Source organism: Macrotis lagotis, chromosome 1 (genome assembly GCF_037893015.1).
Source record: "Macrotis lagotis isolate mMagLag1 chromosome 1, bilby.v1.9.chrom.fasta, whole genome shotgun sequence".
Taxonomy (NCBI): domain Eukaryota; kingdom Metazoa; phylum Chordata; class Mammalia; order Peramelemorphia; family Peramelidae; genus Macrotis; species Macrotis lagotis.
In genome coordinates, this window is record NC_133658.1 from 290,381,641 (window position 1) to 290,395,257 (window position 13,617).

The window sequence follows — 13,617 nt, forward strand, 5'->3', positions numbered from 1 at the left end:
ATTCTAGATCTGGCAGAGGGACCTCATATCTTCCTGTCCTACCAATTGATTTTAAAGATAGAGCAACTGAGACCCAAAGAAGAAATGTGATTTAGTCAAAATAATTCAACAAATTAGGGTAAACCTGGGGCTTAAGCCAGATCTTTCCACTGAACTAAACTGCCACCTCTACTTCTGAAGTCTCCAAATGCCCAAAGCTCTTAACCAAGAATCCTCATCTCCCCCATCTATCTAATGCATCTTTAAAAGGTGGTCAAGAGTTGGGGGGGGGGCTGTAAGGAGGTAGGAGGGCAGGCCCCTATAAGGACAGTTACCATTTTGCTTGAATGAAGTCAGAAGAGGGGGGAGGAGAATGGAGGAGGCAGGCATACGCACCATTGTACACCAATTCGGAGAATTTCAAGCCTAGGCCCTGTTTGATTTTACGCACTTCTCGATCCATGGTGAAAGCCTCAATGTCTAAATGAGCATGGTAGAGGATCGTTCCCGCTGGGGTCTCGTAGATACCTAGCCATTTTTCCAGGCAGGGGGAAAAAGAGAAAAAAGACACAAACGCATGAAACCCAAACTGTCAGCAAATGACAAAAAAAATAATGACTTCTCTGACAAGAGAAACGCCAGTCGGACCCATTCACTCCCAGCTTGCTGCAAAATGCATCTGTCATTATACTCATGCTGGGGCCAAGACAGTCCACTCCGCACCTTGTGGAGAAAATGTCTAGATTTTCCTCTTTGAAGGGGCTCTCTGACGATGCTAAATGACAGGGTTTTGAAGCAGCCCCCCTTTACTCCCCCCAAAGCATGCCCACCGGTCTACAGCTGAAAACCTGTAATTAAATGAGTGATGGTAGAGCATGGGCCCATGGATACAGGGCCCCAAATATCCCTTCCTCCCCTCTGCCGGTGAAAAGGAGAAGGGGACAGGCAGGAGAAAATATGCAGATATAAATGCACATAATGTGCATGTTGTTGTTCAGCCATATATGACTCTTAGTGACCCTATTTGGAGTTTTCTTGGCAAAGATACTGGAGTGGTTTGCCATTTCCTTTTCCAGTTCATTTATGGGCAAACAGGGTTAAGTGACTTGCCCAGGGTCACACAGCCAGTAAGTATCTGAAGTTGGATTTGAACTTATGAAGATGAGTCTTCCTGAGATCCCAGCCCAGTATTCTATCCTTTGGACCACCTGGCTGCCTTTCAACCCATGTATATATGAATATGTATATATACATATATTATATATGTATAATCTATCTATCTGTCTACCCATATGTTGATGGATGGCATAAAGGATGGAATACTGGATGTGAATTCAAATTTTGCTCCAGACATTTATGAGTTCTGCAATTCTGAGCAAGTCACTTAACCTTTCTCAGTCTCAGTTTCCACACCTCTAAAGTAGAAATAAGAATAGTGTTTTCTTTTCACAGAGTTGTTGTGAGAATCAAATGCAATAACATAGGTAATGTGCTTTACAAACTAAAGCTTTATGGTAATGTTAGTATTATGATGAAAGTTAATTTTGATTCCAGCTTCAGTTGAAGCTACTCTCTTCTTCCTCCCCTACCCTCCCATTTCCCTCCTCAGTTCTTCTGAGACTCACAGAATATAAGAATTAGAATGGTCCTTCCTTAAAGTTTATCATGTCTGATTCATTTACAGATGAGGAAACTGAGCTCCAAAAAAGAGATTTGCCCAATGTCACTGAATCAGGTTACTGTTCCTTCCTCCTCACAACTCTGCCTCTTGTGGCTGTTGTCCCAAAGTATTAAAATTCTGATATAGGTATAATAATGTATGTGACAATATCTTGAAAAGTAGAAGATAGTACGACCTCAAGAAAATGTCATTATATTAACAGCAATAACAACAGTAGCATTTACATAACACCAGACTAACATTCTAAGACACGTTACTGTCCCTATTAATGTCTCTGTATCATGACCTATAAAATGGAAGTTATAGTTTCTGTTTTACAGATCTCAAAATTTCTGTGGGAATCAAATGAGAGAATGGATTTAAGGGAAAATGAGCCCCCCCAAAGTATAGTTATAAACCACAAGATACTGCTATTATTACATTTTTAAAACCTTGATATATCTGATAGAATTAGCTCCACTAACAGATTTTGTTGACCAAGTTAAGAAGACAATTTTTGACTGTTGGGAAGGAAATCTAGTGATAAAGACAAAGGATAGTGAATTGTTACTGCTATAGTTTAAAAATTCATATTATGAATATAGCATAAACAAATTTGAAAATTATGGATATCATCAGAGAGCTGGGTTTAAATCTTACTTCTGACATTTCCTAGCTGGCATGGGCAAGTCTTAAATCTCAGATTCCAAATTTACAAAATGGGGATAACAATGTCTAGAATAGCTTCTTCACTGTAGCTTGTGAGACTCAAACTTATTTGTGTATAAAAATACTATATAAATGTCACCTGTTGTGAATAATAGCAATAATAAGTTATTATTATTATTGTTATTATGGAGAAGATATAACAATAGTATATTTTAGTCTATAATAAGTGTACAATACTCAGAGTTTTCTAGTTCTTCAGGAAAAATGATTATTCCATGGGGGGTCTGGGCCCAATATGTGGCCTCTGTCAACCTGCCCTGGCTATATGAATCATAGCAGCACAGAGCTGAAGGAAATCCCTAGGATCAATATTTTGATGAGGAAACTGAGGCCCACACATGCCCAAACTGGGACTAGAACCCAGGTCTCCTGACTCCAAGTTCAGGATTTCTTCTACTATAATTATGATCTCTCTTCTCCTAAGAGCAACTGACCAAACCCCAGCAGCTTAGAAGTTCCAAGAGCCAGGAGGCTGAGTTCTGAGGCTAACCCTGTGGTTAGCCTCAGGACATGGAACCAGAAAAGAGAGAAACCATAAACTCCCATATGAAATCTTCAAATTTTTATTTTCTTCCTGTGATGAAGGATTCTCAAGCCTGTCTGTCAGCTCTTCTATAAACCAGGAAGGTCAGGGGAAGGGCAGGATTAATCCTGTTTCCTAAGTGAAGAAACAAGAGGCTACAAAGAAAGGAAATTTCTTACCCTGGTTTACCAATGGCTGGAAGTGGGAGGCTGGAAGAGGTCTCAAGACTTGCCCCATAGAAGGAAGCTTCCCCTATCACAGGGGCTATGGCCAGGGAGCAGTGAGGGGAGGGGAGGGGGCTGGCAGCTTGGAGGGCCTGCAGAAAGTGTCCCCAGAGGTGGATGCCTATTGCACCCTTTCCGGGAGCAGGGTAATTTGAAATAATATTCAAAGGGGTAGGAAAGTCAGTTACAAAACACATCAACACAATTAATTTTCTTAGAAGGTGTTAAACTTAATTGTGACTGATCAAAAAGCTTGTTTTTGGAGCTGCTGTTTCTGTGTGTGTGTGTGTGTGTGTGTGCATGCGTGCACACATTAAAAAAAAAAGATCTCCCCTCTATTCTCCACAGGGGGTGGGTTGCAGATGATTTCTCTGTGTTTCTTCTGGGGAAAAAAATAAATTTAAAAAAAATCCATGACAGAAACCTGATGCTAAGAGACTATAGATTTGGGGCTTTTGACAGTCAGCGTATGAACCACTGCGCAAAAGGAAGAAGGAGATGACAGCTGAACCTCTGGTGTCGCCGTGGAGGAGACAACAGACATCTTCAAAGTGACATTCGAAGCGTCTCCAAGTGTCTATTTTCATCTCTCCATGTTTACAGGAAAAAGACAGGGGTGTCAGCATTTGTGACTAGAGGGCCTTCAATCACACCATAATTACTGTGGAGGAGGGGAACTGGGGGAGGGGAGGAGGAGAGTGGACTGGGAAAGAGTGGGGATACAGACAGCTGTTTCTGCTTAAAATGTCCTCATTTGTAACTGCTACTGCCAGTTTAGCGCCAATTGAGCAATTTCCTTGTATTGACTAGGATCTGTCCATTCAACTGGGGGTTGGTAGCTTGGGCCTCCTTGCCAGCACCAAGAGCTCCCACTTCCACCCCGCCATCCTGTGCTGGCCTGGAGCTCCCGTAAAACAGCAGCCAAAGGCTGGCTCGAGGCAGGGAAGCTGAATTATCTGAAGGACAAATGTACCCTGCGTGTATCTCCTATCTGAGTAGCTAGGCATGGAAGCATGTCAAAAGGAGCAATGGAGGATGAGGAAGAGAAGTAGGCCTGTGGCTCTATGGGGTGAGATGGGACCCTTCTCTCTGGGTGTCTGGGGACTCCAGATGAGGCAGGGGATTTCTCCCGATGAACAAAGGTTGAGCCTTGGCCCCCAGACATATTCATTATTGAACTCCTGTACGTCCTTCACTTTGATTCGAGTAACCTCCATCACAAAAGCCTTAGACTCAAGGTATAACTGGGAAAAAAGCTCTTTGTGTGTCTGTGTGTGTGTGTGTGTGTGTGTGTGTGTGTGTGAGAGAGAGAGAGAGAGGAGAAGGAGAAAGAGAGAGGAGGGGAGAGAGAAGGAGAGAGGAAAAGAAGGAGAAAGAGAGAAGGAGAGAGAAGATGAAAAAGAGGAGAGAAGAGAAGGAGAGAGTGAGAGTGTTTTGGGAGTAATCGGCACTGTCTTAAGGAAAGGAGAGTGAGTGATAGGGAAGGAACCTCTGACTCAGAGAAATGAAAGGAAGAGAAGAAGGTGGAAATCTCAGAGCAGAAAGTGCAAAGGGGAATGGGAATAGAAGGATCAGGGGAACAGAGAATGAGGAATATTAAAAGAGAAAGAGAGGAAGGAAAGACAAAGTAAGGCAAGCAGAAGAGAACATAAACCCTTCTCTCCCCCGTCTCTTCTTTTCCCCCCACTGATTTCATTTACTCCACTTAATTAGCCCCCCTCCGGAGTTAAAAAGATAATTTGATAATGAGGATGTGAAAAGACACAATATTCAGGAAAGCAACTCCATTTGCAACCTTCTGCGCCCCTGCCGGCCCAGACAAGTGAGTCCTGAGCTCCCTGTCATCAGCAGCAACCACGGTCAGGGGGACCCCCAGAAACCCCATTGACCCCATTCTGAACCTTTGGGCAAGAAAGAGCCCGGCTCCTGTGACTATCAGCTCCCGGAGCAGAGCCTGGGACAAGCCCACTGGCCAACTCCTCCTTCCTGCCTCCCTGACATCAGTCTTTAATGAATTTTCAATTACAAGCCTTGTAAAATCAATACAAATGAATTTTTTTTGCCCATTAGGTTCTGGACAATAGCTTTACAGAAGCTGCCCTCAGAGCAACTGACGATTAACCAGTTTCTCTCATTACCTTGCACTTAATAAAAAACCTCTTCATGGCACAGCCACATTAATTTATGGTCTTTCTAGTTCATCAGTTAATTAGCTAGCCAGCTAGTTACCTTGGAAGGACCTAGGCTGGCAGAGAGAGATTTGAAGATTTTTTAAAAAGGTGAAAATAGCTCCAAACCAGTTCCTATCTTCCCAACCTTTCTTTTCTATCGTCATGGCCTCAGCTATTTCTCAGGCCAGAAAGTGATAAAATTGTATATTGATATGACCCTGCCCCCTATAATATATTAGAACTATGGAAGATCCCTCAGAGACCATTTATCTAATTACAGAGGAGGAAACTGAGGCCCCCAAGCAGGAAGGAGTTTGGCTAAAGTCATAGAAATGAATTAATAGTAGTTAGAGACTGCTTTTCATTTTTAAAATGTTGGCCCAAATTCCATCCTTCCAGGGCAACCTTCCCTTCAATGGAATGGAAAGTACCTGGACCTTGTTTGGGAAACATGTCCTCTTGGCCCTGGAGACTCAGTCCAATAACCTAGCCTAGAAGGGAGGGGTAATCCCCACAGCTATAGGGGAGGAGAGATAAGTAGCCCAACCTGCCTCTTTTTCCTTCTCAGCTATCATGGATACTTTCAATCTATCCATTTTAGAAAATAAAGAAAAACCTCAACTGCCCCATACACTAGCATCTTGTCTTTAGCCTCTTCTTTCACTGACATTTTTTTGCAAATTGATTATCCTATTTCTTCTTTGGGGAGCTGTTGGGGAGGTGGTAGAGATTTGGGAATAGGGAGTTGGCCACAGGCAACCTATCTACTATAAAGGGCAGGTCTAGACAAAGGGACATTTAATCAGATGTTCTTGTGGGTAAAACAAAGGCAGAAGAGGATAAAAGGGAACAGCTAATTAGGCATATTGTTAGCCAGCTACAAATTAGACAGAAACTTCCCCAGAGATTTTATATTAGGTTGTTTCTCATGCATGGTGGAGTCTGTGGGAAAAAAAGAAAGCTAACCCTACTAGTCAAAATATATATGTATACAAACATATGTATGTATATGCTGTCTTCTCAGTTTCTCCTCCCTTTTGCTCACTATATCCCTCCCTTCTCATAGGTATAGAAGAACCAGTAGTAGCCTTCAAGTCTTCTAATTATTTTCATGGAAGTAACTGGAACTGGAAGGATCATAAAGATAATACAGACCAGGAATTCTTAACAAGGGGCCAATGAACTTAAAAAAATCATTTGATAATATTCTTCAATATAATTAGCTTCAGTTATCATTGAGTCATTTCAGTAATGTCTGACTTTGTGACTTAATTTGGAGTTTTTGATAAATACTGGGAATCTTTGACATTTTCTTCTCCAGTTCATTTTAAAGATGAGGAAACTGAGGTAAACAGAGCTAGGTGACTTACCCAGAGTTAGTCTTCTTGACTCTAGGTCTGGGGACTCTATCCATTGTGCTCCCTAATTGCCCTTGGGGGTCCCCAAGATCCTTTCAGAAAGTTTCCAAGGTCACAAGCTTGACCTCATCAGTACTCATCTCCAGCCATTTGCTTCATCAGTCTGAGATAGCCACTAGTGTATGAGTGATTTGAACACTCAGGTCCTCCTGACTCCAGGGATGATGCTCTATCCACTGCACCACTTAGTTGCCCCTTTGGTTTCAATATAGTTGGTTAAATGACACTTTTCTGGAAAGGATTCCATTGGTTTCATGAGATTGTCAAAAGGCTCCATCATGTGAAAAAGAGATACATCCTTGGTTTAAACTTGCTCATTTTGTAGATAAAGTCTAGCCCCTTGGAGTGAGGAAGGGAGAGAGAAGAGGAAACAGTGAAGCGGTAAATTGGGGGCAGAGCCAGAATGAGGCCCCAGATATTCTGGCCTCCCATCTTGAGCTCTTTTCTCTCAGGATGACAAGTTGGTCATGCTATGATCTTTAGGAATCTGCAAGCCTTTATGAAGCTCCTTTTTCTTCTCTTTCCAAGCTAACAAATGTTAGACTAGACTTAGATTGACTGATGCCAAATTGCAGCTGATTCTTAGGTGATACACAGAAATTGTTTTACAAAACAAGATTGTTTTATATGTGGCATTTATCATTCTGTATATAAGTGTGGATGGTATCATTTAGCTCATTCTCAGACTTCTGATCCTACCAATCATACACACTCACATATATATGTATGTGTCTATATATACACACATATATATGTATATAGTAAAGTCAACTGGGTATTTTTCTAGGTGACTGCCTTTAGTGAGGAGAAATAAAAATTAAGAATGTAGAAACAACTAGAGTTTAGAAATTAGTGAGCAAAAAATTATTTAAAACAGGAAGCTACCAGATGATGAACTAGGCTGAAATGATGGTTCCCCATCAAAAGTGATTTGATCTCCCTAGCATTAGTCTTATGCTGGCATCCCAGGGTCTCTTTCTTCCCCTGTGGGGCAATGTCTTACTCTTTCCTACTCTGTCCCCAACCAAGTGAGGGCCTACTTCACACCACTTCTCCTGGGGGGGGGTCCTAATTATAGTTCTGAATGTATTCATTTTCAGTCTGTTTGATTAGCAGTTAGGGATGGGATATACTGAGCCTTCCATACTTTTGTCCAGCTACTGAAGTCTACAAGACCTGGATATGAATCCCTCCTCAAGCTCTTACTAACTTTATGACCTGGGCAGGTTACTTAATTGTCCTCATCTGCCTAGATTCCTCATCTGCAAAATGGGGATAATTATGGCATCTAGCCTGACAGAGCTGTTAGGAAGAGCAAAAAGAGACAACTATATAATGCATTCTGCAAAGTGCTATGCAAATATGAGCTATTCCTGTCTGGAGCAATTCTGGGGCAGGTTGAGCTTGTGATTGAGATTGAAGACTCAGTCAGTAAGGGTTCACCTGGGACCAAGGTTAGTAGTTCCATCTGGGGCCTTGGTCCAATATTCAATTCAGAGCAATTCAACAATTAATTGAATAACTGTTACTAGGTACACGACTAACAGCCATGGATACAAATAGATATAATTGATTTGAACTGAATTGAATGTTGGGCAGCTCTTGGCCTTACTACAGCACTGGCTTTCATGAGGCTGAGTAGTGACTATCTCAGACTGATGAACGAAATGACTGGAGATGAGTAATGATGAGATCAAGCTTGTGACCTTGAAAAGTTTCTGAAAGGATCTTGGGGACCTCAAGGGCAATTAGGTAGCACAGTGGAAAGAGTCCCAGACCTGGAATCAGGAAGACTAAATTTGGCCTCAGATACTTTCTAGCTGTGTGACCCTGGGCAAGACACTTAACCCCATTTGCCTCAGTTTCCTCATCTGTAAAATGAGCTGGAGAAGGAAATGGCAAGCATATAGTATCTCTGCAAGGAAACCCCAAATGGGGTCACAAAGAGTCAACCTTGCCTGAAAAATGACTGAAATAACAGACTCATGAGATCATGTTTTGAGATCTACTGCTTGAAGAAAATTTTGGGTGGGAGGTATCTACCGAAACTTTGAGACGGCAAAGAGGGACTGATACTGAAGTCAGGATTGTCTCTCAGAAGGAGGGTACCACTCTTGCTAATTCTCCTCCTTTCTCCATCAGGACAATATTATCTCCTTGATTCTTGCTACTTACTATCATCCTAATGCATCATTGCAGTTCAAATAGGCAACCTGCAAATGATGCCAGGTGTGCAACATTTTTTTCTTTTTCACCCTAATGGTGCCCAGGTTCTGGGTTTTTGGACCCTGCTGGTTCTGGCATGGGGGGTAGGGATGAGGAGGAAGGGAGAAGTCACTACTTTCCCATTGTCCATTCCTATATATTCTCAATTTTGAATCAATCCCAAAGGTCAGAGTCAAGTATGAACTAGATCAAGGCTGTCCAAAATACAGCCTGTAGGCTTTCATTAAAATGATAAATCAAAATATATTGCTTCAATAAAAACTTTTTTTTTTTTTTTAGGTTTTTGCAAGGCAATGAGGTTAAGTGGCTTGCCCAAGGCCAAACAGCTAGGTAATTATTAAGTGTCTGAGGCTGGATTTGAACTCAAGTACTCCTGACTCCAGGGCTGGTGCTCTATCCACAGCACCACCTAGCCACCCCTATAAAAACTTTTAAAAATAAGGTTGGACAACTCTGAACCAGATAATCTCTGAGGTTCCTGACAACTCTCAGTTTCTTGGATTCTGAGTACACAAGTTAAGTAGGAAGACTCCATTCATGCCTGGGTTTAGACATTCAGTTTTGCTGTATGATCCAGGACTGGACTCAGTCTTCTACAGAAGCTTCAGTTTTCTCTGCCTATAAAATAGGGTTAATAGTCCCTGCCTGACCCATCCCACAAAGTTTGTTTGGAGGAGCAGCTGGAAAAAAAATGGATGGGAAAGTATTCAATTATTTGTAGGTCATCTCCCCATTTAGATTATAGCTTCTTGAGAGTAAGGATTGTCTTTAACTCTTCTTATAAGCCAATGGCCTAGCATACAATAGGAGCTTAATAAATGTTTACTAACTGACTGACTATGACACAGTAGTGTCAGAGCAATCAATTGTTGGGATATCTGCACCAGGACTCCAGAGACAAAGGAAGATGGGGTGGGATCAAATCAAATAACTTCAATGTGTCAAATGTTGGTTAAACCTGAAAACACTAGCTATCAGGGGTACTTCTGTCCTTAAGGTTCAACAAAGGATTGGGGAGGCCCAAAGACTCAAGGGAGCAGCTTCTATCTGTTCTTCTTTAGGGCAAGAGTAGGATCTTGCTAGGTCTAGTAGCCTCTAAGCATTTCTCAATCAACCCCACCTCCACTACATCTTCGATATTTGCAGCTCTCATATGAACAATGCCTTTAATTCTGAAATTTTCAGAGGCCCCATTGTCATCAACTTCCCTCCTGTGGATAGAGAACATTCAACTGAAGATAAGCTTCCTGAGGGCAGGGATTTCATCATTTTTTATCCCCAATAACCTGCACAGTGCTTAATACAGTAGTGTTTAATAAATACTTGTTGAATAAATAAATGATGAAAGGACCAGAGACCATGACATATGAGGACTTTTTTGAAGGTATGTAAAGAGAAGACTTAGAAGGACAAGATAATTGTCTTCAAATGCTAAAAGGGTTGAAAAGGGATTAGGTTTATTCTGCTTGGCTCCAAAGAGAACTAGAAACAATGGGCAGAAGTGGCAGAGAGGGGGTGGCTAGGTGGTGCAGTGGATAGAGCACCGGCCCTGGAGTCAGGAGTACCTGAGTTCAGATACGGCCTCAGACACTTGATAAACCTAGCTGTGTGGCCTTGGGCAAGCCACTTAACCCCATTGCCTTGACAAAAAAAAAAAGTTGCAGAGACACATTGAAGTTTAATATAAGAAAAAAAATGTCATAAAGAATGACTCAGTACAAATTTTTTAAAAAACAAGCTATTCCTCAATTGACAAATGGTCAAAGGATATTCAAAGACAATTTACAGATGAGGAAATCAAAGTGAGCCATAGTCATATGAAAAATTTTTCTAAATCATTGCTTATTAGAGAAATGCAAAAGGGCAATGATCAATGTTGGGAGGGATGTGGGAAATATGGGACACTAATACATTGTTGGTGGAGTTGTGAACTCATCCAACCTTTCTGGAAAGCAATTTGAAACTACACTCAAAGGGCAACAAAAATGGGCATACCCTTTGATCCAGCAATACCTCTACTGGGTTTATACCTTGAAGAGATGATGAAAAAGGGCAAAAACATCACTTGTACAAAAATATTCATAGCAGCCCTGTTTGTGGTAGCAAAGAACTGGAAATCAAGTGAATGTCCTTCAATTGGGGAATAGCTTCAAACTGTGGTATATGTATGTCATGGAACACTATTGTTCTATTAGAAACCAGGAGAGATGGGAATTCAGGGAAATCTGGAGGGATTTGCATGAATTGATGCTGAAAAATATTGAATACCCTAACAGCAACATGGGGGTGATGATCAACCTTAATGGACTTGCTCATTCCATCAGTGCAACAATCAGGGACAATTTTGGCCTGTCTGTGATGGAGAATACCATCTGTATCCAGAGAAACAACTGTGGAGTTTGAAGAAAGACCAAGGACTATTACCTTAAATTTAGAAAAAAAAAACTGATATCTTATTGTCTGATCTTGCTATCTCCTATACTTTATTTTTCTTCCTTAAGGATATGATTTCTTGGGGAGGCTAGGTGGTTCAGTGAATAGAGCACTGGCCCTGGAGTCAGGAGTACCTGAGTTCAAATTCAGCCTCAGATACTTAATTATCTAGCTGTGTGGCCTTGGGCAAGTCACCTAATCCCACAGCCTTGCAAAAACCTAAAAAATAAAGGATATGATTTCTCTCTCATCACATTCAATTTGGATCATTGTATACACCATGGAAATAATGTAAAGACTGGTAAATTGTCTTCTGTGGGGTGGGGGGAGGGAAGAAAGATTAGGGGGAAAATTGTAAAACTCAAATTAAATAAAATCTTAAAAAAAAAGAATTTTACCCTTACAAAAAAAGAATGACTCAGTAGTTGAGTGGGCTGCCTTGGGAAGTAATGCAGTGTCTTCTCTTTTCCTGCAGGTCTTCAATAAAAGGTTGGGTAATCATTGGACAGGGAGTCTCCTATTCAAGTCTAGTTGGACTGAGTAATCACTGAATTCCTTTTCAGCTTTGAGATTTTATGATTTTGTGATTTTCCCTTCCTTATACATATCCTTAGAGCTTAGGAAAGGCAGCTATAATCTCTACATGGGAACATATAGTAGTAGATGCTTCTTAGGCTGAGCAGAGGGAGCCAGAAGTACAACCATTCCTAAATCTTTCGCTTAGACCCTAATTGAAACGCCAAATATTTTGCCATTCTCACATCAGAAGTGGAGGCGCCTCTCTTAGGGATGCAGAGTGTTCCAAAGGGTAAACTGATGATTAGTTGTCTCTGCTAGAAACTCAAAGACTTAAAGATGGCACAGAATCTCAAGATCTTAGAAGTTTAGATCTGGAAGGGAACTTTATCCTTTTACAAATGGGGAAACTGAAGCCCAGAATGGCTAAGACTACACTATGAATAAATGCAGGGTAAAAATATAAGAACTTTTAGAAGAATTCAGTAAATTCATAGATGGTGCAATCATAATGAAATTCACTAAGGGGTGCTGGGGGTGATATGACTAATTCAAGATTCCCTACATATTATTCCTCCAAGACTTCATCAGAGACAGACTCCTAAACTAGAGGGTCCACAGAGCTAGCCCAAGAAGGCAATTATGAGAAGGCAAGATATGGAGACAAATTCCCTCTGTCCCTGAGAAACTCTGTTCCCCATAGTTCTGTATTTCTCTAGGTGCAATCCTTGGTCCCCCTTCACCCTCCTCACAAGGCAGTTGCATACAAACTGACAGCGCCAACCCCTGGTCTGATTAGTATTCGTGATTCTCAAAAGGGGCTGTGAATTAGCTATCTGAATGAAACCCTTAATGACCAAGAAATCGTCCCTTTCCGTCTTTTCATGGAGACATGAAAGGGGCTTGCTTACTCCCGCCCCCAAATGGGAGTTGGGCCCCTGAGAGGACACTCCAGAGGCTGACCACACAGGCTCTGATCCTCTAGGCAGAACACCTGGCTCCATCCTGTCATTTCCTTGGAGCTCTGTTAGAAGACAGTCTAAGGAAGACCTATATGAAAAACCTTGGCTTTGACCAAGGAAGCAAGTCTCACTACATAGCCAAGTGAGGGAAGTCCCTTTCCAAAGCTCCATGGTCTTAGACCTGAATCAATAGCACACAAATCACAAGAATGATAGCCAGTCCAGTACTCTGATTCATCAGTAACCCTGCATCCCTAAATTGCTGCTACCATTAACATGCTTTCTTATTATTTATAGGATGAAATATAAAATCCTTTGTTTACTGTTTAAAACTTCTCACAATCAGGTTCCACTATATCTTCCCAGACTTACTGTACACAGCACCCCTCATTTGCATTACATTCTAGCAGGGCCTCCTTGCTGGTCCCTGAATATGTCAAATCATCTATTACTTTCTCACCCTTGTTCAAAGGTCCCTTATTCCTGAAGTTCTCTCCCTCCTGCTCACCTCCAGTTCTTGGAACCTCTAAACAGATTGAGTTCAAATGACTCCTCTGAAGGGAAGTATCCTCTTATTTTCCCCAGTTGTTGGTTTTCCCTGTCTCTGCAAAATTACTTTGAGTATTCATTCATTCATTCATTCATGTATGTATGTATGTATTCATTCATTCATTTCTGTGCAAGTTGTTTCCCTCCAATAGAGGGTAAACTCTTTAAGATCAGAGACCTCCAAGTATAAGCATTTCCCTGGTCCCTGCCTAGATACTGCCTCTCTA

At 41.5% G+C, this 13,617-nt stretch overlaps 1 protein-coding gene across 1 annotated transcript in view; it reads right to left on the reverse strand.

The window, feature by feature from the left end:
* Window positions 1-13,617, reverse strand: part of ASS1 (argininosuccinate synthase 1) — an 83,800-nt gene that overhangs the window by 15,097 nt on the left and 55,086 nt on the right. Inside the window, exon 12 of the mRNA XM_074210920.1 lies at window positions 376-507. Within this exon, the coding sequence (XP_074067021.1) occupies window positions 376-507 (132 nt within the window). The remainder of the gene's footprint in view (window positions 1-375; window positions 508-13,617) is intronic.